This window comes from Dermacentor variabilis, chromosome 6 (assembly GCF_050947875.1).
Source record: "Dermacentor variabilis isolate Ectoservices chromosome 6, ASM5094787v1, whole genome shotgun sequence".
Classification (NCBI taxonomy): domain Eukaryota; kingdom Metazoa; phylum Arthropoda; class Arachnida; order Ixodida; family Ixodidae; genus Dermacentor; species Dermacentor variabilis.
The window spans coordinates 104,933,911-104,957,029 of NC_134573.1; the positions used below are offsets into that span (position 1 = coordinate 104,933,911).

Consider the following 23,119-nt stretch of genomic DNA (forward strand, 5'->3'; position numbering starts at 1 on the left):
TTGGGAAAGCTAGCAAAAAGGAAGGCAGTAAGTTGAAAAAACTGCGATAAGCCGAGGAGATGTTAAAAGCCAACAAAAGAGTGTGAATATATCAAACTCTGAAGGCCTGCCCATACACCTATTAGGCGTCTTGGTGCTCATACTGTGACTGGAGACTGCACATGTGCATGTACGTAAATTAGGGAACACGTGCTGTCTTGCAACAATGGCACCTTTCCCTGCTTGGTATGGTTCTATGCATAACATGGCTGTATTGCAGTCAAGCTAAAATTAAGAAAAATAGTAAACTGGGCGAGTTGGTAGCTGTTGATGGTTGCAGGTGTAGCGCTAAACTGAAACGCGGCCAAAGTTAATTTTAAAGGCAAATACTGTAAAGTGAAGCAATGGCATGTTTCAATGTTCTTTTATGCCTTTTGTTCAATTCAACCAGTCTCAATGGTCCCGTCAGGATCAATTAACGGGCATGCCTCATAATCAGAACTGGTTTTGGCAAGTAAAACCCCAGAGAGGTGATCAAATTAATGGAAGTCGACTGTATATATGGCTCATGAGTAGAGCCACCACTGTCTAAAACCGGTACAACAAGAAAACACCAAGAAACCTAAATGATCCATTGCAAATGCAGTCAACTTTCATGGCATGCGCAAATAATCTAACTTTCTCACGGACAATGATAGTGATAGTTCGCTGATACATTGGTCAGCGGCCGAGAGGATTTGCCCAGTTTCTACTATTAATTTTACACACTTGTGCTTATCCCTGTATATAACAGCGGTGTCATTTAGAAGAGGGCGACATGGACATGTATTGCAATGCAAAGCAAGAAAATCATCACCTGATACACTATTTCTCTCTTAAGTGCTCATTAATGCATCTTCCGGTTTGGCCTATGTAGCATTTACCGCATGACAGTGGAATATGATAGACCACTCCTACAGCGCATCCGACGAACTCATCTTTGCGATTCTACCGCAAACCGGCTTTTTTGTCCTTATTGGGTTAGTGGTTTTACACAAGGTGCTTGGCTTATTTGGAGCTGAAAAAACACCCGCACGTTACCTTGGCTTCCTATCTTTTTCAGGCTATGTGATATCTGGTGTATATACGGAATCACAGCGGTTTTCACCTGGTCACGGCTGCTAGCTCTTGCATTTGCACGGAGGCATCGTCTCGAACGTTCCTGTTTGAGCAGCCTTTCTGCCATTGACACCAACACATGGTTAGGGTAACCAGCCTCCTTAAGACTTGCAGCCTGTTGCTGGAAACTGGTTTTCATCAGGATGTTTTTGAAACACATGTTAGTTACAAAGGGTTTAAGATTGGGCTTGTTGATAAATTATGCTTCAAACTCAGGTTAACAGCGCAAAGCCACCAGAAGGGATAGAAGAGAGAACGGAGTGCTGAACTTCCAACTGTTTATTTTCTTTTCAGAAAGCATCGCTATTTATAGTCACACAATAGCCCACCAACCATGCTTAGAACGCCACGACAAAGCCACACAAAATTCAACGTGGTGATAGCCCGAGGTGTCTGATCTCCTCGTCAGTGAGAGCAATAGAGGGGTGCTGACTCAACCATTCTTTAAACGTAGAATTTCTCCCGCTTTGATTATCTCACGTGTAACACGGTCTCCGTGTTTTGCAACGATAAAACATGTTTTGAATTTCGGCCTACATCCACATGCGCAGCAGTGGGCAGAATGCCATCCCTATTAGTTAGTTATGCCCCTATTCACCAAATTCAAATGGGCTGAACGAAATTGGAGAAGGGGTTTCTTAGCTCATGGACTGTAAGCCCAGCAAGTCCTACTATCAGTAGAGATGAACTGAAAGTCAAGAAACTGAAACGTATTGCACTTCAAGAGGTCTCAAACACTCGCAAAAAATCTTAGACATCAGGACATTTTTCTAGAAAACTATTACTAGGGAAATCCAGATACACTAAAAAATTGTTGACAAATCTAAAAGCTCGCTGAAAAACTGTTAGTCCTGTGAGGTGGTCATATATGTGCCTATCTAATTGTGCTAAATATAGGTTGCTAAAGACGGGAGCCAGACGCAACCCTATGCAAATGCCTTTCTTCTGCAGATGCAGCCTATTGTTCCACTGTGCAAAGGTTGACGACATGTAAAAACACCATAATTCTAAATACCCTTCTACTGAAACAACCTGCTTCCTGTGAAAGCCTTACGGCACCATATTTGTCAATACAATCCTCGACACATTGAATAATGTCATTGAGCAGGGTAGAATAATATAATTCTCTGACCTTAGCTGAGAAGGCCTTGAAGCCCTTTTTGCCGTGAAACCTAACAAAATCAAGGATTTGTCAGAACCTTTTACAAGAAACTGGTCATCAATCTAACGTTCAGCTTTGAAACCAGGTACAGGGCAGCTTGCTTCTGCCAGGTACTCCTTTCGAAAATTATGACCTGAAAAGGAACATCCTCCTTGTGCACTTACTAAAAATTACATCTCTGAACTTTTCCTTAGTTTATCGAGATTAAACTTTCTGTAAATTTCACTTGGTTTCGCTGCTGCTTTCATAAGTGATACATGCTTGCGCTCATTCAACACTGCAGAAATTGCTTGACTGGCTTTTTCCAAGAAACATTTAAAGGAAAAAACTGCAAAACCACCCTCTTTGTCAGCTGGTATGACACACAATGAATTATTCTTCAGGTAAGACTACACATTTTACAGGTAACTTAGAAGGTTGGGGCTTACATCGTAACAGGGCATCTAAACTTCTGAGTTCATCCTCACACCATCTTCTTGCGGGGCTCTTCTGGGCACTTTACTTATGATGGACAGGGAAGTTCCGGTTTAGTCCAGCTGGTAGCTTGGGCACATTTTGGACCGAGGCCAAGAACTTTGCACACACTGTTGGGAAGGATGAAACCTTCAGAAACGTAGACATCACTTGTTGCTTTCTGTCAATTCTTGTCCACGTGAGCCCGTAGTAGTCTTATTTGAGGTTGCCAAAGGAACTTGGTGGCCTGATCAGCTAAGTGCAGGTGCCTCCACAGAAGATTCCTTGCGACGCACGGCTCATACTGATCAAACATCTGCACGCTGAGGTAATCTCTGTGGAGACATGCCTGCTGAAGTCGTTTAGCACATACAATCTTCAAAATTCTTTTTCCGTGACCGACATTCGAATGGTGCGAAACCAGTAAACAACGATTTTATATCCTGTGGAAGCTGCTTGTTATGAATACAGAACCTTAGGACACACGTGCTGCTAGCAGCTGTGGCAATGAGGGCAACAGTATGCCCAAAATCCCGAGGAACATATTGAAAAAAGCCTGTTGTACTAGAAATGAAATTGACAAGGGTGTCAATATGGGCTTGTTGGTCGGTCATCATGGAATGGTATCTGGGTAGTGCAGCAAAACACGTACACAATAAAAGAAAGCTAGAACTACCTGTGAGCACATATATATGCACAAGTGTATGGTTGAATAAACTCTCTTTCGCGTATGCGAATGATTATGAGGTCAATTCATTCTGAATGAATTGACCTCATATTCATTCGCATACGCAGTGAATAAACAGTTGGAAGTTGCGCCTGTCCCGTCTCGCTTGCTGTGTGTTGTGTTTTTTCGGCGCTATAACCCTCTTCTGGAAACATGCACCAACTAGCCCCTCAACAAGTATTACTTGAATAAACTCACAGGTGTTTAATTTGTTTTCTTCTGTTGCTACTTTTTCTTGCATTTTGATTGCTACATATATTGGTAATTCCCGCAAAAAGCATCAGCTGGTAGTCACCACTGTATTTTGCTATGCAATTTGTATTTTGTTATGCAATTTTAGCATCTCAGCGCGCGCCTGAAGGCGAAATTGTTGCCTAGGCAAACTATCGCCGAAGTGGAACGTTTCAGAATACGTCCCCAAGTATGTGCACGAATACTTCACTGAAAAACATTTCAGGCGTATCTTTGCTTTATTACTAAAATTTCGCAGCAACACAGCATTTCTTTACTCTAAGTTATTTAGGAATCACTAGGTGTCATTATCTACGTCGTTCATACGTACTTTAGGCAGTAAAAACGGCACACCTACCTGCGAGCTTCTCTGATACCGACGTGTCTGTTATAAGGCGATGATATATATATTATTCTGGACAAATCGGGCGAAGCCAACATGCTAAGCATATAATAATGGGATTTTGTTTTGAAATCGAACTAGAACTGAAGCAAACGCAAACGCAGGTTAAGATTACGGTAGAGATTACGGTTACGGTAGTACCCATGTAGTGGTTTCAATACCACTTTTCATCAGGCCTATAAGAAAGTGGCGGTCAGATGCAGCCGTATACCGATAAAGCATGTAGTTAAATTACAAATATTGCCCTTGCAACGAAGGTCGGCGCAAGCTGGCTGAGAGGGTTTGCTTACCTCCAGAGATGGCGCGTATACAAAGACACACACGTATCGATGCAGGACTTTCTAGAGGCTTCACAAATACTCACAGCATCTATTCAATGAGATTGCGTTATGCATAACGGCACACGAAAGCTTCGAGACTCAGCCATACTCAGCTGCGTTAGTTACACCAACTTCGAAAAGTAAACAGGAAGCTGCCATGGCACTTTTTTCAGGAAGCAGGTGGCGCTTCATGCATCAGAAACCGAAACAGAAACTAGCAAAGCCAATCTTTTTTTCTTTTTTTTTTTGTAAGCGTTAATCTTGTTTTCAGTGCTCGGAAGTTATAAGTTATTCTATTGGTTTGTTGCAGGGCGTCCGTGTCATTGAAGGATTCAGTCCCAGTTTAAATGGTTTAAATTCTTCAAACAGCTCGTATTTTTTGCACCGCCAGTACACAGAATCGTTTTATAACGATCTTTATTGATGAATCGATATGTGGCCATTGTTTATAGAGTTTTGAAGAGCACTCGCTTCGTCTTTCCAACAGGACGCATAGGTTCGGCGCTCCGATTTGCATTTAAGGGGAGCTTTTGATAGCCTTACTTTATCCATTTAAGCGCTGTAGATGCGTTGTGACGCCTTTCGGTAGTTTGCGACGACGCAGAGTATAACAGCGGAGTCCCGCTGTTTACCTTTAACGTGTTAAACGAAGCAAAACCTCGGTAGTGCATCGTAATTTTTTTCTAAACATAATGCAGGCACCACTCGCACCGTTAAAGCATGACTGTTAAGAAGCATTTGCAGCAGCTCATTTGTCACTACGTTGGTGCGAGAATATTGCTCATCTGCCGCTTTACCTTTACTGCTCCGTATTTTTGTGTATCCGGATATTTTAATTTTATGCAAACCACCCCTTCCGTGTGAAAAAGAAAAGAATTTAAGGAAAGGAAGATGCAACAGTTGCAAGGAAGGTGCAACAGTTGTGTGAAATAAATAGTGCTTTACCAACATCTGTAGTGACCTGGTGATCGTGCGCCTTGGGCGAATTCATTTTGTGTAAAAATGTGTTCCGGCTACTTAAAAAGTAAGCGTGACGTTATGGCATCAACTGCTATCTCTCATGTTGAATGAATTTTTGACAATACGTCATTGTCATGGTGCCGAGGCAAAACACAACTGAAAGTCACCTTGCAACCAAAACGCTGCCTTTCAACATACGACAGGAACACATAAACAAAACATTACGCTTCAGTATACCTTATTTTTACAGCTATTCTGAGCTATAAAGCTTAGGTAGTTGTGAAAATGAGAGGCAGCTGCGATGGATATAGAAGAGCATAGTATGCTTGCAATACCTAGAAATATTTTAAGGATGAAATTTCAGTACTTGAAAACAGTGCATAAAAGTAGAGCACTGCATGGACACTTTTCCCTGGCCTGACCCGAGCCAGTGCCATGCACTGGTCCACCCTTGTCTAGCTCAGCTAGGTTTGTCCTGTTAGCCCTTCAGCCTCAGTGTAGCATGATCCACCTCTCTGTTGTTATGAAGATGCCAACTGCATACGTATTTGCTAGATACAAATCTTGCTAAGCAGTTTTCCACTTGCATTGCTGCCGACAAGTGGCAAAAAAAAATAATTTTTTTTTTAATTTTTGGCAGCAGCGAATAATTTGCCACCTTACATTACTTTAGCTGTGGTCATAGTAATGCAAGCAAAAAAAAAATAATTAGAAAATTTATCAGAGCAATGAAATTAATTGACATGGAAGGAAATAAATTATGGATATGCATTCACCAATTATGTTGCACGTTAAGGTGTAGTCCAACCGACTAATGATTTCCATTTAATTTCTTTATTCATTGTTCAAGCAAGTTGAATGAAGTTGTGTAATTCATTGCATAATTACATCAGCATGAATGAATTCTTGATTGAAAGTTTTCTTCAATAAATACTTGAAGGGGGGATGCTGCGAAATTTCTCGTTGGTGAAGGGGATTTGAAAAACAGAAAAGAATGTAATGTCTCACCACAATGTCGATGGGATTGGTGGATGAACAGGCGACCAGAGTGTGGTGGCTCCGGTTTGAAGAGGGAAGGCAGGCGGCGGCAGATGGTGATGGCGTTCTGACCAGGCAGCTGGGCGTAGAACTCGGGCCCATAGCCCGACTGCTCTCGTTCTGCTCATGGGCGCAGAAACTCGCCGGTTTCGAGCAGCCGTTCACGATCGGGTAGAGTGGTGAAGCCCAGGAACGGGTTGGCAGGAGGTCCCAGTTGGGTGAAGTCCTGGTGGCTCGGGTCCGCAACCTGCCGGTCAGTCTTGAACTCCCAGTCCGGTGGCCGACCTTCTCTTGGCGTCGCTTCCTAGAACTCTCCCTTCTGCCAGCGCACCTCGCTTTTCTGCTGCTCTCGTCGATTTTTCGTTTCCTGATTGGCCCCTGGAAGCTCCGTGTTTTCTTCTGATTGGATGCATTTTCATTTTATTATTTTTTTTTCTTGTGCTGCGTGCTCACGTGCCAGACGCTCTTCAACGTTGTCTTCCATCCAGTACGGAATTCGCCTCTGCGCGCACATTCTTTCTCGTCTGCTTATTGTCTCTCTCCATCTGCTGCACCGTGTCACACACTACACACCACACTATGTAGTACAGACATTCATATTATTACGATCTCATCGAGAGATGCTCAAGAGATGAGCCGCCGCGAGGAAGAGATGAAGTGTGTCTGGGCTCATGGCGTGAGCGAGTGTCGGCCTGGCTGTCTGGCTCCAGTGTAAATAGCATGTAAATAGCCTCTTTCATCTGTGTATTTCGTCTGTGTCTGTGCAACATTCTGGTGGAGGTTAGCGATCCCCGTCCTCGTCACGGCACTCCAAAGTGGTCGGTACATCGAGCTTGTCACCGTACCTCCCAGTGACGAGACCGCATCTGCAATGGCTTCAGCTTGTCCGACTGCTCTTATCGTCATGGTTGCCCAACATCGTGACCCTGGTCTCTTCTGTGGCCTGGAGGGACAGGACGTTGATGATTGGCTCAAGCTCTATGAATGCGCCAGTGCTAATAACAGGTGAAATCCAACAATTATGCTTGCTAATGTAATCTTTTATCTCGGTGGCACCCCACGCATGCGACTCTGAACGCATGACGAGATAACGAGCTGGGACAGTTTCAAAGTAAAGCTACGAGAACTGTTTAGCGACCCCTTTGGGCGCAAGGTTGCCGCGAGAAAGGCTCTTGCGCCTTGTGACCAGACATCTACAGAGCCATACGTTTGATACATCCTAGACGTCTTGGCTCTTTGCCACAAAGCCCACCATACTATGTCTGAAGCAGATAAGGTGGCTAAAAGGCATCGCCTACGACGCTTTCAATTTTCTTGTTTTCGGCAACGTCTTTCCTATCGGCGCCATGACAAATTAATACCGTCGCCTTGAACAAGCTAAGAGCCGCCGTATCACACACCACATCACGCAGCTACCCAACAGTGCTGCTACGTCGACATGTGAGGGTCGACCACATCAGGCGACCACCTGTGATGACCGAACCCGTATTGTTCGCCGCCAGCTCGAGGCCACCTGTTGGCCAGCCTTCTCTGCAACACCTCCCGACCCGCTAGCAACCACAATTGCCAGGATTCAGGCCGTCGTCAGACAGGAATTTGAGAACATGGGTCTGAACTCCGTGTGTTGCACGTCTCAACCCAGCGTTCCCCCGTTCTCTAGCGGCCCTCCTCGTCCCCGGCACTCCTTTTCTGCCACATATCGCAACCCGTCCAAATGGCGTACCCTTATGACAAGCCGATCTGCTTCCACTGCTGTCGCATCGACCACGTTGCTTGTCACTGCCGCAACCAATGGCCACCACCTCCTCGGACATACGCCTGCGCTTATTCCTGCACCTTTGGACCTACTGTTCCCTATGCCACCCGCCTAGAACCCACTGCCGCTGATGCCCCACCTCCGAACCTTCGCTACAGCCACTCGCCCTCATCTCAATGCCATTAGTCTCGTACGCCCAAGGCCCGTCGCTTCTCCTCGCCGCCTATTGCCTCCTGGATGCAGCCAAAAAACTAGGCACCACAGCTTCTGGAGGTGAAGCTGTGTTGTCGACCCTGCCCTCAAATTCTCTGCTCATGTTACCTACGAACCAAAACTTTCTTGACGTTGACGGGTATCCTGTGTTACGTTCGACCAGCAGGTGCTGGCGATCTTCGAGGAAGGGACCGACGGAAAGGCACCACCAGGTCTGCTCTGACGACTCGCTTTGAAAGGACGACCAGACATCAGTCCCCAGCCCATCGGCGCTACCATGGCTGTGGCGGCGACTGGTTTTGTAAGGAGGACAATGCGCCTCGTTTCCAACGGAAGGGTGCCGAGATGGCTAGACACAGTGGACGGAGCAAGTATTATTAGTGTGTACACCGTCAAGGTCTGCTTGGAGCAGGGGAGCTCCTGGAAGATATTTTGCGGTGCCGTCTCAGGCAGCTTAGAACCCGTCTCGCGCATCAGTCAATGGACAGATGCGGCGGCCACTGACTGCAGGGTCAACTCTGGAATAAAGAGGCGCCTGCTCGGGTCAAGCACAGTGTCTGCGAAAACCCTCTCACCTTGGTGTGGTCAGTGCAACCTGTGCAGAAGTGAGTGCATAAACCCTCCCCCTCAAAGGCGGGTTGGTTACGATGACTTTGGACGCTCCGAATTAGTCGGCGGTGAACTGCCGTTTTCCCTCACCTAGGGATTTCGGGAGGACAGTGTATTTAAGGAGCCGTTGGCGGCTCCTCAGGGTGCATTCCTTTTTCAGTCATGTTAGACTGATGAACTGTCACATTCTCATGCAGATACTGTAAATAAATCCCAGATTCCTCATTCTTGATGAGAACAAGTCTCTCCCTTCAACAACGTCCTCAGCGTGGATAAGTTCGATGACCGCGTGGGCCAGCTACCATCTATTTCATGCCCGACTCCAACCATTACACCTGTCACTGCACTCATCGATGCAGGAGCACATCTTTCTATTATGAGTGCTGCCTTCCGACGACGACTGAAAAAGCACTTCACCCCAGTGTCTGCACGCGTCGGTTGCGTTGCGGATGGCGGTACTGTGCCTATCATCAGCATATGTACGGCATGTGTGAGCATCGCCGGCCGCCACACTCCTGTCCTCTTCACCGTGATTGCTCATTGCCCCATGACCTAATTCTCGGACTCGATTTTCTCTCTGCGCATTCTGCTCTTATTGACTGCTCTGCCAGTACCCTTTGCCTTGAGTTGCCGATTCTCGTAGAACCTTCTAACGCACCCCAGTGTCGCTTACGCCTCACCTGCTTTATTCGCCTGCCACCGAAGTCAATAGCCTATATTAAACTGTTGTGTTGCCCACCTGTTCCTGATGGCGAGTACCTCGGCACTCCTCTGCCCAACATTCCACCACAGTATGACATCACCGTGCCTCACAGCATTCTGACTGTTACTGCTAACCATACTCGCATGCCTATCTTTAACTTTGGATTGGGAAAGCAAATCCTACTGCAAGGTATTTGACTTGTCAACGTTGATTGTCTCGGCGACTATCACGTAGCAGCTTTATCAACCGATGGTTCTTCTGAGCTTAGCAAGCCCCTTGCACCAGCCTCGGGCACCGATGCCAACATAAAGAAAATGGTTGCGGTGGACCTGTTCTCTGCGCAGGCTGACAACCTTTGCCACGTATTATCCTCCTACCGAGATATTTTTTTACTTCAAACGATCACCCTTTAGGCCAGACGCTCGCGGTCCAGCATCGGATTTCTACTGGCGATGCTACGCCTATTCACCGATGACCATATCAAGTTTCTGCATCGGAACGCCGAGTAATTCTAAGTGAAGTGAACAAAATGCTAGATAAAAACATCATTAAGCTTTCTTCGAGTCCCTGGGCGTCACCTGTGGTTTCGGTTAAGAAGGACGGCACGTGGCGCTTCTGTGTAGACTACCGTCATCTGAACAAAATTACTAAGAAGGAAGTCTACCTGCTCCCAAATATAGACGATGTCCTTCACTGCCTCCATGGTTCCAGCTATTTCTCTTCTATTGATCTTCGTTCTGGATATTGGCAGATTTCTGTTGGCGATATGGACAGAAAAAATACGCTCAATCAGCTTGGTAAGTTTAAAAAAGTAGGGTATGCTGTTCACTCCATAGAGAAATGTTTTGCGTTCCTGGTTCATTGGCCTTGAAACGAAATTGCCCTCGCTGTGCAGCACTATAACATGGTTGAACTTCAAAAGTTCCTCTCATAAGAATGCAAAGAAGCTCCCCAGAAGGACGGGTGCAGTTGTCTAATGTGGCTATCACTAATATTACCCACAGTCAAGATTCTATGGCACATATGTTTCTTTGATTAACAAGGCCAACGTAAAAGCAAGATGTGTGTTTTTACACCATAGATCAGCAGCACATAACCTCCTCCTTAAATGTGATTGTTCACCTAAATCTGCCTGCATTTTGAAAGTTAGTGCAAACATTAAAATTAAATTAAATTGTGGGGTTTTACGTGCCAAAACCACTTTCTGATTATGAGGCATGCCGTAGTGGAGGACTTTGGAAATTTCGACCACCTGGGGTTCTTTAACGTGCACCTAAATCTAAGTACACGGGTGTTTTCGCATTTCGCCCCCATCGAAATGCGGCCGCCGTGGCCGGGATTCGATCCCGCTACCTCGTGCTCAGCAGCTTAGCACCATAGCCACTGAGCAACCACGGCGGGTAGTGGAACCTTCTGTGCTGTTGGCACCCAATTTCAAAGTGTTTGCCCAGCCCTGTGCACTGTAACTTGATGGTTCCAAATTGCTGGTTTTTAGGCCCTTGCCCAACTGGTTTGTTGAAATAGATGTTAAAACGAATGACAGCTACAATTTCCTGGACACTTATCAATGAGATTCCGCTGTAATTTCAGCGGTGCTCACAGCAACAACAGATTTGGTGAAGTAAGGGACAGGCAGAGTGTTAAAGAGAACTGTGAAATCCATCAAACGGATATGTTGAGCTAACAATGTGGACTGATTGTATAAAGCGAGCAAGCTGCCGAGAATTGCTAAGCTTGATGTGCAGACCTCATTTCTTAGGCAAATAAACTGTGCAATGTCTTGTTTTATTATTGATGACTGCTCTGCCAGTCTGCCTGAGTTGTCATTTTTTTGTATTTATCATAAAGCAGGCACTTTCATGTTTTTGTAGTTGTGTGACACAGAGTCATTTGTTTCTTACAGCTGTCATCTTCTCAGAAGCAGGTACTCATGCTTGGACACCTGGAGAGCACAAGCTGCAGCATGTATGCCAAAATAAACAGCTATTGCCTATTTCAAATAGAACCTATGTAAGGCAAGGCCCCTTTTTTGCTGTACTGTGCTTGCAAATTGCAAAGCAATGATAAGACACAATGTAGAAAGAAACATTTTCTTTTATTTGGCGGACATTAGAGTGGCATCAAAAAAAAAAAAAAATATTGAGCAGCCCCAAATCAGTCACTACACTAAGCAGCTCCACTACAATTCACATGACCTAGGAATCCCAGCCATACAACCGAATGATTATTCGTATAAGTGACGATCAAGATCATTCTTCACTTGAATGCCACGGAGCGCTGTTCAGTAACAGCAGTCAGTTTGTGTCCCTGCAAGCAGGAATATTAATTCGTGTTTTGGTTAATGGTGACATAACGAAATTTATAGTTTTCTGGCCCATCAGATGTTTGAATCGCAAATAACTTCGCCAAAGATGTACACCTTGTCAGCGGTACATGCAGGATGATTTGCGTTGGCCAGACTTTTGAGTGGGACTTCGGTATCAATGGAGGTATAATGTGTGTGTGCATGCTTCAGTACAAGGGAGATTGGAGGCAGCATCAAGGCAACCTATAGGCACTGCGTGAAAAATCTTGAAAGCTATGCTATTTGCTAATGCCCTTCTGCCCTCTGCACTTGATAGAATACTTTCCAGGTTTAATTTCAATCAGAAAAGAAATTTAGTATTTTCTGATGCTACCTTGACATGCAAACAAATTTTTGTCATGTAGGAGGAGGGGTTAGGTTAAACTACAACACAATTTATCTATAAGTTTTTCAGCGTGCTATTTCATGTGTGGTACACTTTCTTTAATTTGGCTTGCTGACCTGGCAGCCGCATAGTCTTGGGCCAGGGATGACTGGATGGGAGAAGACAATGAGGTGTACTGTTCATTGTTTAATAGGCGCTTGTGTACTATAGCATGTAAAAATAAAAAAAACGAGTGATATTTTTATGCTTTAAGCATTTTGCAGAGTGAAGTAAAGTTATAACGATTTTTTTTTCTCTAAGAGATGAGAGAAGATGGTGTTGCTTGCTCATGATGTTGCTGGGATACCCTAGTACCTAGCTCATAACTCTTTAGTGAAGTGAAGATCACCAGGTAGAAACCACATCAATTTGTAAGAGTTATGAATCTTCAGCATGAAAGTAAATTAGTGCTTTATTTTATTGGATACGTTCCCCTTTTGGAAAGTTCTGTGAACAAAATGAAAATTTGCAAAAGGAACAAATAAGAATTTGGAACAAGCATGCTATCAACACAACTAATGCAAAAGCAGAATTTAGTCACACTACATACCAATAAGGACAGTGTAGGTGTGAGAACGTTGCTGATACTTTACTTTTCCACCTATGACAAAGGAAAAAGTATACTCCAGTAATTCAAATGAGAACACAATTCTTGTTACACCAGGTGTGGCGAGCCCGGGAGACAGCAAGAGCCGCAGGAGTCCTGGACTAAGGGCGCCTCCCACACAAGCAGAATGACACCTGCTTTTCCTTTCTTTCTTTTAATAAATGTTTTTCCTTCTCCTCCTCTTCCTTATAATGTTCTTTAATACAATGGTTTACCTGACTTGGAGGCAGTTTTATCTTGGGAGCTCCTATCTGAATACATGGGAACAGAGAAATAGTTTTTCTCTGAAGCCAGCAGCAGAATTCGATGAGGTTGGTTACATGTAAAAAAAAAAAGCTGAAATGTAGCGACTGTTTTAGGGGGCAATTTTTTGTGGCAGGAAATTTTGAAAATTGTGAAATTAAAAAGACTTCCGTATGAAGTTTACAACTTGATACAAAAGCTATGAAATTGTAATATTTGTAAGCTTACTGACTCTCAGCAATTTTTCCTAAATATTCAAGGTCCTAAATCAAAATTATGCAGCCTAGAATGACTAAAATTTAACTTTTTCTCTCAAATGCAACAAATTTCATTGAAATTATTCCAGTAGTCTCAAAAGCATTTCTGCATTTTACATGTATTTGAATGAAGAGATTAGAGTTGGCACTGAACTAAAGCATCCTCCTCAAGGTAAGCACATCATTTCTGGCCGTAAGGCCAGTTATCAGTCGACACTCTACACTATAAAAGAGAATTGCCTTTTTTTACACTTTTCCAGCAATTCCAACTTAGTAGCATGCTTAACTGAATGCAGCTAGGAAGAAGGAAATTTGACAATTTTTAGTTTATGTGCAGAATTAATGCATTTGTATGTCACTGAATTTTGGCCTTCATAAGCATTCATATCCTTGAATTTTCTTTCAATGTTGAATCGAACATTTTGTACAATACCTGAAGCAGCCATCAGGCCACCAAGCAACGTAAGGGCAAATAAGAGCTTCATGTGGAAGCACTTAAAAGGTCTGCTCAATTCACCTGCACAACTGTGAACCAGTTAACGAAGGTTCACGAGAAGTTCAGAAATTGTGCAGCTTGTTTCTGCGGTGCAGGCACAGCGCAACACTCGAAACAAATGCCAAGGTGCAGATGCGGTGCAGGCGTTATGTTATGCCCGATTAATGTGCACAGAGTGCGTACATTTGAAAGATTGTGAACTACAAGAATTATCAGCTTGTGGGCCTAACTACAAACCACACTTGTAGACACATCAGACGTGTGTAAGCGGGCTTTTAATGGTGCTTGCACCCATGTGCTGGATTGTCTGCTGCACTGCTGCGTCGCACCTGTACGCCTGCACCAAGTCGGCACCGACAGCGGAGTAGGTGCAGCAAAATCATGAATCAGCCCTGCACCTTTTGAAGCGAACGGAGTGGTTCAGCGGGTGCCATTGCTGCACCACTGGAACGAATGGCAAGGTGCAACACCTCGTGAACTGGTTCAGGCGGTGCAAGCGAATTGAACGCACCTAAAGTAAAGCACATTCAGGGGTGCTATAACATAAAATGATTTCAAACTGTTTTGATTCCAATCTCCTGACATCAAATTTATGTAACCACCGGCGCAAGCATCGGGCAGTGACTTGCAGCGTGGTCTGAACAACCCAACCAAACACTCTCCTCGTTTATAGGTGGTCACCTTTGTTCACTTCCAAAACCAATAACATTGCCTACACTCAGCGGTTTTTCTTATCTAATTGGCTGACAAGAGGCGAGGTGTACGGTCTAGTGGAGAGGGTTTCGATGGGGCCGAGCCAGCACAGTGAAAATAGATAACCGCATGAAGAGGGTGGTGCTGGCTTCTCCGAATGGTCCGCTTCACCTTATTTAGCTTGCGGTGGCTGGTCGAAAATCGCGGCGGCTTGCAACAGAAGGATAAGAATGCCGCTAAAACGAATCCTCAGCAAGGAAGAGTTGGCAGAGCGATGCTGTATACATGCCGCAAGGGCTCGATAACGTTTTACTGCCGTGCAAAAAGGTTTATAATGTGCAAACAAATACATGCTGACCGGCAGATGTGAGTAGCGAGGGCCTGAGCGATCGGCGGGCAGCCATCTTCTATTCCTTTCAGAACGGGGCAGTCTCTGGCTATTCAGAAAAATTTTCAGTTTTGTTCAGCATATTAATGCATTTTTTTTTCACGTACACGTCACTTTGATGCAGTCAGTTTTTGTGGTTTTGTGAGGTCGCGTGACAGACAGGCGAGGTGGGTGTTACCCAAAAACATTGAACCAATAGCAGAGGGCCAATGGTGAAAAGGCGTTGAATCAGGAATAATTATTTTTCTTTTGTGCAGTTTAATCATTCATAATCAGTGTGTACATGTATAGCAGATGGAGAGCCATCACGGTTTTCGTGACGTCGCGTGACAGACGGGTGAAGTTTGGAGTGGCCTGAAAAAGTTTTGACCAATCATGGTGGGCTGATTGCAGAATTGGAATAGAAAAGTTTGGAATCATTTTATGTTATAGCATCCCAGGATTCTACAGGGGGCCATAGAATGTAGGCTTCCATGCAAAGATGGCCAACCTCACAAGGTTCACACGGCTGACGTAATGAAGTCAACCTAAGCTGATCTCAACCTCCCTAAGTGATGCGACATTGGTTGGCTGTTAAAATTTTTTAGCTATGGCAGTGGCAACCTCATGGACAAATTTGAGGTTGACTGAGGTCGAATGCTCGGTGAGGTTATATTTCACAGCAGCTGATGTGCACATTTCCACCTCATGAATAAATATGTGGAAAGTTTTATGATTTTACTGATATGAAGGGGTAAATATTTATGATAATAATACAATAGCCCCAGGCAGGAATCTGGAAGTGGGCCTCACCCCAAGCCACCTGAGGCTTTGTTTTCAATTTGTATAGACAGCTCTCGTCACATATGAACCATAGGTGAACATTTCTTTTGCTTTACTTCAGATGTGTGACACCACCGCAGTTGGATATCTTGCATCGGCCTGTATCCTCTGACCTTACTTTTAAAAGACAGTGAGTCACGTGCCAAACTACTTCCTCGTCTGCTCTGAACTAACAAATGACAGTTGTTGCCTCCCATTCAGTGTTGGCCAAAGACACCTAGCCAGAATCTTGGTACTGAATAATTAAACTACGCAAGACAAACATTCTTTTTTCTGGTATGTTGCCTGTAGGCAACAATTGTCAATAAAGGGTTAATGAGAAATAAATTAAGAACTGAAATACAGTAGAACCTCATTGATACGATCTTCACAGGAACTGGAAAATAAAGTGTACCATAGGAAAATCATATCATCCAACATATTATCCAACCAAATCGGATTTTCAAGAAAAAAAAAAAAAACTTAACATTTCGAAAAACGTATTAAGCAGAATCGTATCGAGGTTCCACTGTATAAAAAAACGACACTGAAATTGGCTGTAGAAAAGTCAGTACTACTAATTACTAACTGCGCTCTGAAGCTTGTCACAATTTTTTCTAGAGTTTAGAAGTCTAGGACCTTGATTTAACGCAAGAAATGAATAGTCAAAAATATCATGCAAGTACCCCTTTAAAGTTCAACATCTTGAGACGTATTTCTGCACATTGAGATGTAATATTTACCAAAGCCATAAGACTCTTAACAAAGCATCTTTCACAGTCTTGCAGGCAAACCAAACATTTACAGTGGTGCACCTTCAGTCAATTCTATGGACCTAATGCTTGCATCTTGCACACCTGCTCAAGCCAGAGGCAGGAAATTAGGAAAACCTCCAAAACACTTCAATTATCTCTTTCTGAAAGAGAGAAGTATGTTTTATCTAGCAATTCTTGACATAGCCAGACTAGTCTAAAGGTAAATTGACAACTATGTTCCTCACGAAGGCCTGATTCACACAGGTGTTATCAGCCCCATCACGGTACATGCGTCTGTCAGGACAGAGCATTTCCTTGCCGATTTCTCTCCAGAAACAAGACGCTATCGACATTTGCTGATGCTCTAAACATCATCAGTATCCTGTGTTAGAGGAGAAAATGGTGTGAAAACCCTCTATTTTCACAGATACAGGTTCCGTAACATTTGGTGCCGAGACATGACAGGATGGGTCAAATGTGTGAACCAGAATTAACTTACAATGGCACTTGAACATAAGATAAGTTAGAGAAACATTGCTGTAAACAGATGGCAACACAGGTGAAAAGTTTTAGATAATGATGCCAAAGGACAGACACCATTGCTTGTAATGCTTCAGTAGAAGCACAAGGTGAGATTTTCAAGATCATAAGCTGGAATCTAAACCATGCAAGGCAAGCAAAGCCCACCTGCCAACTGTGTTCACAGCAGCCTACACATATTGTCAACCCACGTGACGTTTCTGTGGCCAACATACCATGGCGGTTGTGCCAGGATGACTGTGGATGCAGATGGCAACGTGGCCAAAGCATTCTCGCCTTGAGCTAGCATTGCAGATGCAGCCAAGGAGCACCTGCTGCATAAATCAGTCTTGCGTCTGGAAGCGTCCGCAACCTCCATGAAAGTGTTACACAGGAAAAGAGATGCACCAAATATATTTACTGAATATTTACAAAAACTGTAGCAGCTGACAAGATAGTAGTTAGCACGCAAAATCCAAAAGTGTTCCCTTTTTCATCAGCCTTTTAAAATATGCTCTCTAGATCACTAGACTTTATCTAAAGCAGGAACAATAGATCGATCCTCTTCAAAAAAAGACAATACAGCACTGACATGGGTACTCGCATGAACGAGCCCACTTCGTGTGTCGACCACTCGAATCTGTTTTAAACACAGGCCTATTTCCAAAGCTCCAACTGCAGTGCACTTGCTTTTATGAAATATGTAAATTAATTTGGGCTAGTTGATGGGTCTTAAACGAATGCACAAATATAGATGGAAGTGACAATGTGGACAGAACCGTCTTCCAACTGTTTCTATTAGAGCATAACCTCCCTATAGCAAAGCAACATATAGGGAACTGACAGTTACAGTGAAAAAGTGCCAGTCCTGATTACACTCCGTTAGGCATTCACATATTTTTCAATGATATCCCATTCATACACTGCGTGCACAAGAGACTATTTAAATATGACAAGCCTTTGGTGTAACTTAGAATGATCAGGGGTTCCCTGCAGTGCGATTAGGTGACAAGTTTGGTTCAGTACATATTGATTGGTTTCATTGCATGGTATTTATATAATTGTTACTTTTACAAAATATTTCGCCTACTGCCTAATGCGAAATTTGAGTGCAGCTCTATACAGGTTTCCATTTCGCAATATATTGGCTAGCATGGACAATCTATCTCGTGTGGCACTTCGCAAACAAAGCAAGGTGTGGCGCAACTGCGTTGCTAATTGGAAGACCATGAGGGCAGCACATGGGTGATGCGTGGGCGCAATTCACAGCAGCTGCCGCAGACAGACCTCTGCTCATGCAGTGCTTTGTTTCCTTACAGATGATGCGCACTAGTGTGGTATAAAGGCTTCCAAGATTTTCCTTCCTAGGAAACATCTAATGAAGCAATAGCTCCTAAGAAGGCCACTATCCAAGATAATCAAGAAAGGAATAGAGAAAAATGTCACAGAAAATCACATCAAACTAGGTCAGAGCATCAAAAATTGACCAACATTCTAGGCCTTGCCCTTGGAAAAAGTCTTGCAGCAAGGTTAATTGAGCACAAATTATATGCAGGTATTCTATGGAGTGATGTCAAAGCTCAAACACTGAGCTCTGCTCTTCTGCAGGACCTTGGTGATGCACATTTTAAATACCATTCTTCTGGCTACTATGGTTTACAGGAAAATTGGTCATCCCTAAGCGGACAGGACACCACCATAGTACATTTTCAGGCATATTACTTGCGCTAGCAGGCAAAACAATTAAGGTATACTGACAATGAACATTTGCGGCAGGACGCAATAGCAATGACAGTATTTGGCAGGATGTTTAGACAACAGACTAAAAAGAGTGGACTGGAGGTGAAAGCAGTTCTTTTGGTGAAGTATTTAGCTCGGCTTTAAACAGTGCATTGCTTGCATATAGGGTAACATACTTGTCATGTGCAAGTTTGTAACAGTGTACTTATGATGGAAAATTCTGATCAAAACCACACAGTGGCATGGTGAGGCAAGTGGACAACACAGTGGTTTTAAAGCATTGTTTCATGCTGAGTACTAAGCAAGTTCGGTATTCCCACACAGCAGCCAGGTTAATGAGATCAAAAATGAGAATAAAATGTCAAACCAAGTGACAAAGCATGAAGCAAGACCTATATATAAAGTTTCAAAGTTCTTTGACTCGTGTGTGCACCTTGTTGGCAAATGTGTGAACTTTCGACGCAGAAAAAATGTTGTCATAGGAAACAACTTGTCAAAGATAATCACTTGTTTATCAACAAAGCGAGATTTTATCACACAAGAGTTCAAAAATCGCTGCTTAAAAAATTAGAAACACCAGTAATTTTGACCTTCTCTTACATTGAACACCCTGTGATTAAACTGTCTATGGCATCTCTAGCATGTCGTGCGGACCAACACCTAGGCAAGAGACAATGCCAGCAACTGCTGCAGAATAGGCAAAAGCAGAGAAAACAGTAATGGCATGAAACAGGCTGTAGCATTACAAAAAGAAAATGCACAAGTTTGATGACAAATGATAAAAAAAATACAATTCAGAGCCCTTCCACTATGTGAAGATGGAAGACCAGCTGAAGCTGTACTTGTTGACAAGTATATTGAGTTATATATGGTTAATTGCTATATTGATTAAATAAAGAAACATACACACAACTTCGTTATCTTTGATTTTCTATTTACTTTGTCACCATGGTAACCATTGCTTTGTGGTCACTGTGATATACTGCAATTGGTCGCCGATGCTTTCGTGCCCACTCCCGCTTCTGTTTGCAAAGGTGATCCTCACGGGCACGGTGTTCTTCATCGGTCACAGAGCAGCTAGCCGACATTACGGATCTGCAGACAAGGCGGGTCTGGCTATAGCAACTGCCCGTTGCCTTCACGCTGTTGCTCACACCGGTGCTCTTAACATGCACATTGTTGTTCTTCAGTACGAACTAGACGCGTCCTGGCCATAGCAGGACCAAAGTAAAACTGCTGATAACGTCGCTAGAGCGATGTCGACTTCACAAGAAAACGAGGCACAGACATTGGTGGGTACACAATGACGTTTTATTATTCTGCCATGCACTCCGGAGCCACTGATCACTGCTGGCGCACAGCAGGCTACTGTGGATTCAATTTTGTCGACGCAACTTTTTTCTGCACACCCTGTCGATGTATGCACTATTGGTCATGGTCAGAACCTAGCCATATACAGCTTCTCTGTAAAAATAGCAGGGGAAACAGAAGCAGACACGTTCAATGCATCACAAAGGAATGCAGCAGGCAAAAAGATGCGGTTTCTGCAGCACAAGCCATGACCTTGTACAGCTTGTGGCAAAAAAATGCAGCACAAGCAGATAGCTCAATCACTTCGCAGTTGTTCTAGCCTTGTGAACTGGAGCAACTGGCTTTCCTGTCCAGGAAGCATGGGCAACGACACTGCACACATGTTGGTAATATCAAGCTTTGATGCAGACATAGTAACGTGTGGTGAGGAATTAAGTAATCTTTGTTTCCACTTCTGCATGAATTTTGTGGAAGTGCTGGAGGGTCAAGGTTTTATACAGCTATTAATTTATGTATGTGGTCTAATAAACCATTGCAAAGTGAATGTGTGGCATCAGCAACAGATAGCCAGGCACTATCACAAAAAGAAGCAAAATAATGCTAGGTTGTCGAAAGTTGCAGGTTCTGGAGGAGAGATAGAAAAGGACAAGACTGCATCGATCAATTGGACATGACTGAAGGCATGCACGGTATGTTGAGCAAGAAGCGGACAGAAAGAGTACAAGGAAACGCATGAAGGAGAACAGTCTGACAGTGTGTGAAGGCAGGAGCACCACATTAAAAAAAATTGGAAGAAAGTAGCAAATGAACGGGGGATCAGATGCCAAGGAGCAAGCATTTTCTGCTAGAAATGTTATTGCTGTTGCGCCTTAGCCCTGGTGCTGCAAATGGAAGGTGGAAGAAACAAGTACAGTACAAGTTGAGAAAGCGTTGTGGCAAGAGTGAGTGGCATTAGATCGGTGCCTCATCAAAATGATAGAATTTGCAGTGCTCATCTGCACTCAACAAAGTGTGGTAACCTGTGTTGCTGGAAGTGTGTAAACTATCTCGAGATGAAATGTACAATCAGCCAGCTCTTCCAGATTCAGAAAAGAGTTAAGACCAGAGGAAAATTTCAAAAATTACAAGACGGCAACCTGATTTGATAAATCATATTTTGGATGTTTCCAGTAGAAGCACTTGCACCAACGGAAACTAAGCTGCATTAAAGGTTGGACTTCAGAAAGTGCATCAACACTACACCAACGATAAATGCAATTCCACTACATGGATGACTTGCCTTGTATGAAAACATTGTTTTCACCTTTTGCTCTCCTGTTCGCCACGTAAGCATTGCGGATTAAGACGAAGTCTCACTGTTTGGTGCAATGCATTTGTCACTGGCTGACCACAAATAATCGCTGTCACTGTAGTCTAATGAGCATTAAAAAGTTCTCTTCAGCTCCTACTTTGTGACTAATGAGCCGGCTGTGCTTACATAGGTACGGATCCACCTCCAGAGGGTCACTACTGAATTGCATCTTTTTTTTTCTTTACAGGAGCGTGGAGACCTGCATTAATAGTGTTTTTTCACTGACAGCACATATGTTACCGGGCTTTTTATTAATCTTTTAAATCACCCACACTGGCGTACGTTATCCTCTTCATTTAGTATAGAGGGGTAAACATCGACAAAATGATGCAGCTCAAATAGGTTGAACGTGTATGCGTTTTCTATCCGCAGTGACGGACAAGATGGCTCGAGCGTTGCATAATGCCGTTTGCCTAAAGCCAGCTTCGCTGCAGGGCACCAGTGTCGCGCAATGAAGCATGCGCATTGTATTGCGGCAAAGTATACCAAGAGTGGAAAGCGGCCACTGTGATATACGCGCCCACTTGCCGTCACGTCTCCTGCCGCAGTACAAGCACGGAGACGCCGAACAAGTATACTGGCAGGCATTCAGAGTATTTCGCATGCGGTTGTAGCGATCTGAGCCCTTGTTTCGTCCACATAGAGCGCCCCTTATATGAGCTAGACATTGTAACAGCCGGGATTATTAACTAGCCAATATCAGTGTTACTGTACAGCTTTCACAAAGGTCTACTGCTATGAAGTTGCATGACGACCATTTTTCTTTAGCATACATTTCTTCCGTATTCATCCGCAGGGCGTAGTCTTTTGCCAGTGTGGCTGTACAGCTCTCACAACGATCTACGGCTCGATCGCATGGAGACGCAAGTACACACATACACATACAGAGTACAAAATTTCCATTCCCACGAATCTCCAAGTGTGTTGTATGCTCAGTTACATTAAGAACTAATGCATCGGCACGGCAGTTAATTCATAAACTGTTTCCGTTCCCGCGATTCCCCTGAAGTGCGTGGTATGCTGACCTTGATCAACGACACTAATGAACAATGCATCGGCACGACGTAATATTTTGCCACTAAAGTCATTCGAGAAGACACCTCACTTCCAAACATATCCCCTGCGACTACAAAATTTAATATGCTGCCGTCGCAACAAAATAGCAACAAACTCACCTCGGACGCGGCTTTTTGGTCTTGCCGCCCACGCATCCTGTCGATTCTGTGCTGCAAGCTCGGCTAGGGACAAACGGAGCTAACAGCTTTCTTCCCCGTAGTACCTAGGCGAAGAGAAATTTTGAGCACCAAAAGTCCCCACATTTCTCTCTCGCAACTACTGCTCCTCGCGCGTGCGCAGAAAGAGCGGTGAAATCCAATTTCGATGTGCTCGTCACAGCTGACAAAAGGGACGGCCTTTAATTTTCGGACCGCAGCTAAACATAAACGTTAAACACAAAAAAGCCTGACAAAAAAATAAAGTAATACAAACTTTGAGTAATAAAAATAAATGATATATTT

At 43.8% G+C, this 23,119-nt stretch overlaps 1 protein-coding gene across 17 annotated transcripts; it reads right to left on the minus strand.

The window, feature by feature from the left end:
* Positions 1 to 1,401: 1,401 nt before the first annotated feature.
* On the minus strand, positions 1,402 to 22,978 carry LOC142584993 (uncharacterized). Of its 17 annotated transcripts, none has more exons than XR_012828999.1 (7): positions 22,778 to 22,978; positions 19,847 to 20,404; positions 17,437 to 17,573; positions 13,264 to 13,332; positions 12,992 to 13,042; positions 10,377 to 10,467; positions 6,099 to 7,374 (listed from the first exon to the last, which is right to left on the minus strand). XR_012828999.1 is itself a non-coding variant. In XM_075695402.1 (6 exons), exons 2-5 carry the CDS (start codon positions 17,489 to 17,491, stop codon positions 10,424 to 10,426), a joined length of 219 nt encoding a protein of 72 aa, XP_075551517.1. In that variant the 5' UTR covers positions 17,492 to 17,573; positions 22,778 to 22,963; the 3' UTR covers positions 7,333 to 7,374; positions 10,377 to 10,423. The 17 variants fall into 17 exon arrangements, 11 of the variants coding, with proteins under 11 accessions (XP_075551517.1, XP_075551518.1, XP_075551516.1 ...); XR_012829000.1 differs by lacking the exon at positions 19,847 to 20,404 and adding an exon at positions 21,729 to 21,801 and having other exon boundaries at positions 6,101 to 7,374; positions 22,778 to 22,966; XR_012828998.1 differs by lacking the exon at positions 22,778 to 22,978 and having other exon boundaries at positions 6,101 to 7,374; positions 19,880 to 21,670.
* Positions 22,979 to 23,119: the final 141 nt, after the last annotated feature.

Coding starts and splice junctions, on each gene's coding strand:
- LOC142584993 (XM_075695396.1), bottom strand. CDS start 22,813: ATGCGTGGGCGGCAAGACCAAAAAGCCGCGTCCGAG. Junction 17,574..22,777: donor ACCAAAAAGCCGCGTCCGAG/GTGAGTTTGTTG, acceptor ACTTTCATGGAG/GTTGCGGACGCTTCCAGACG. Junction 13,043..17,436: donor ATCCTGGCACAACCGCCATG/GTATGTTGGCCA, acceptor CCTTTGTCATAG/GTGGAAAAGTAAAGTATCAG.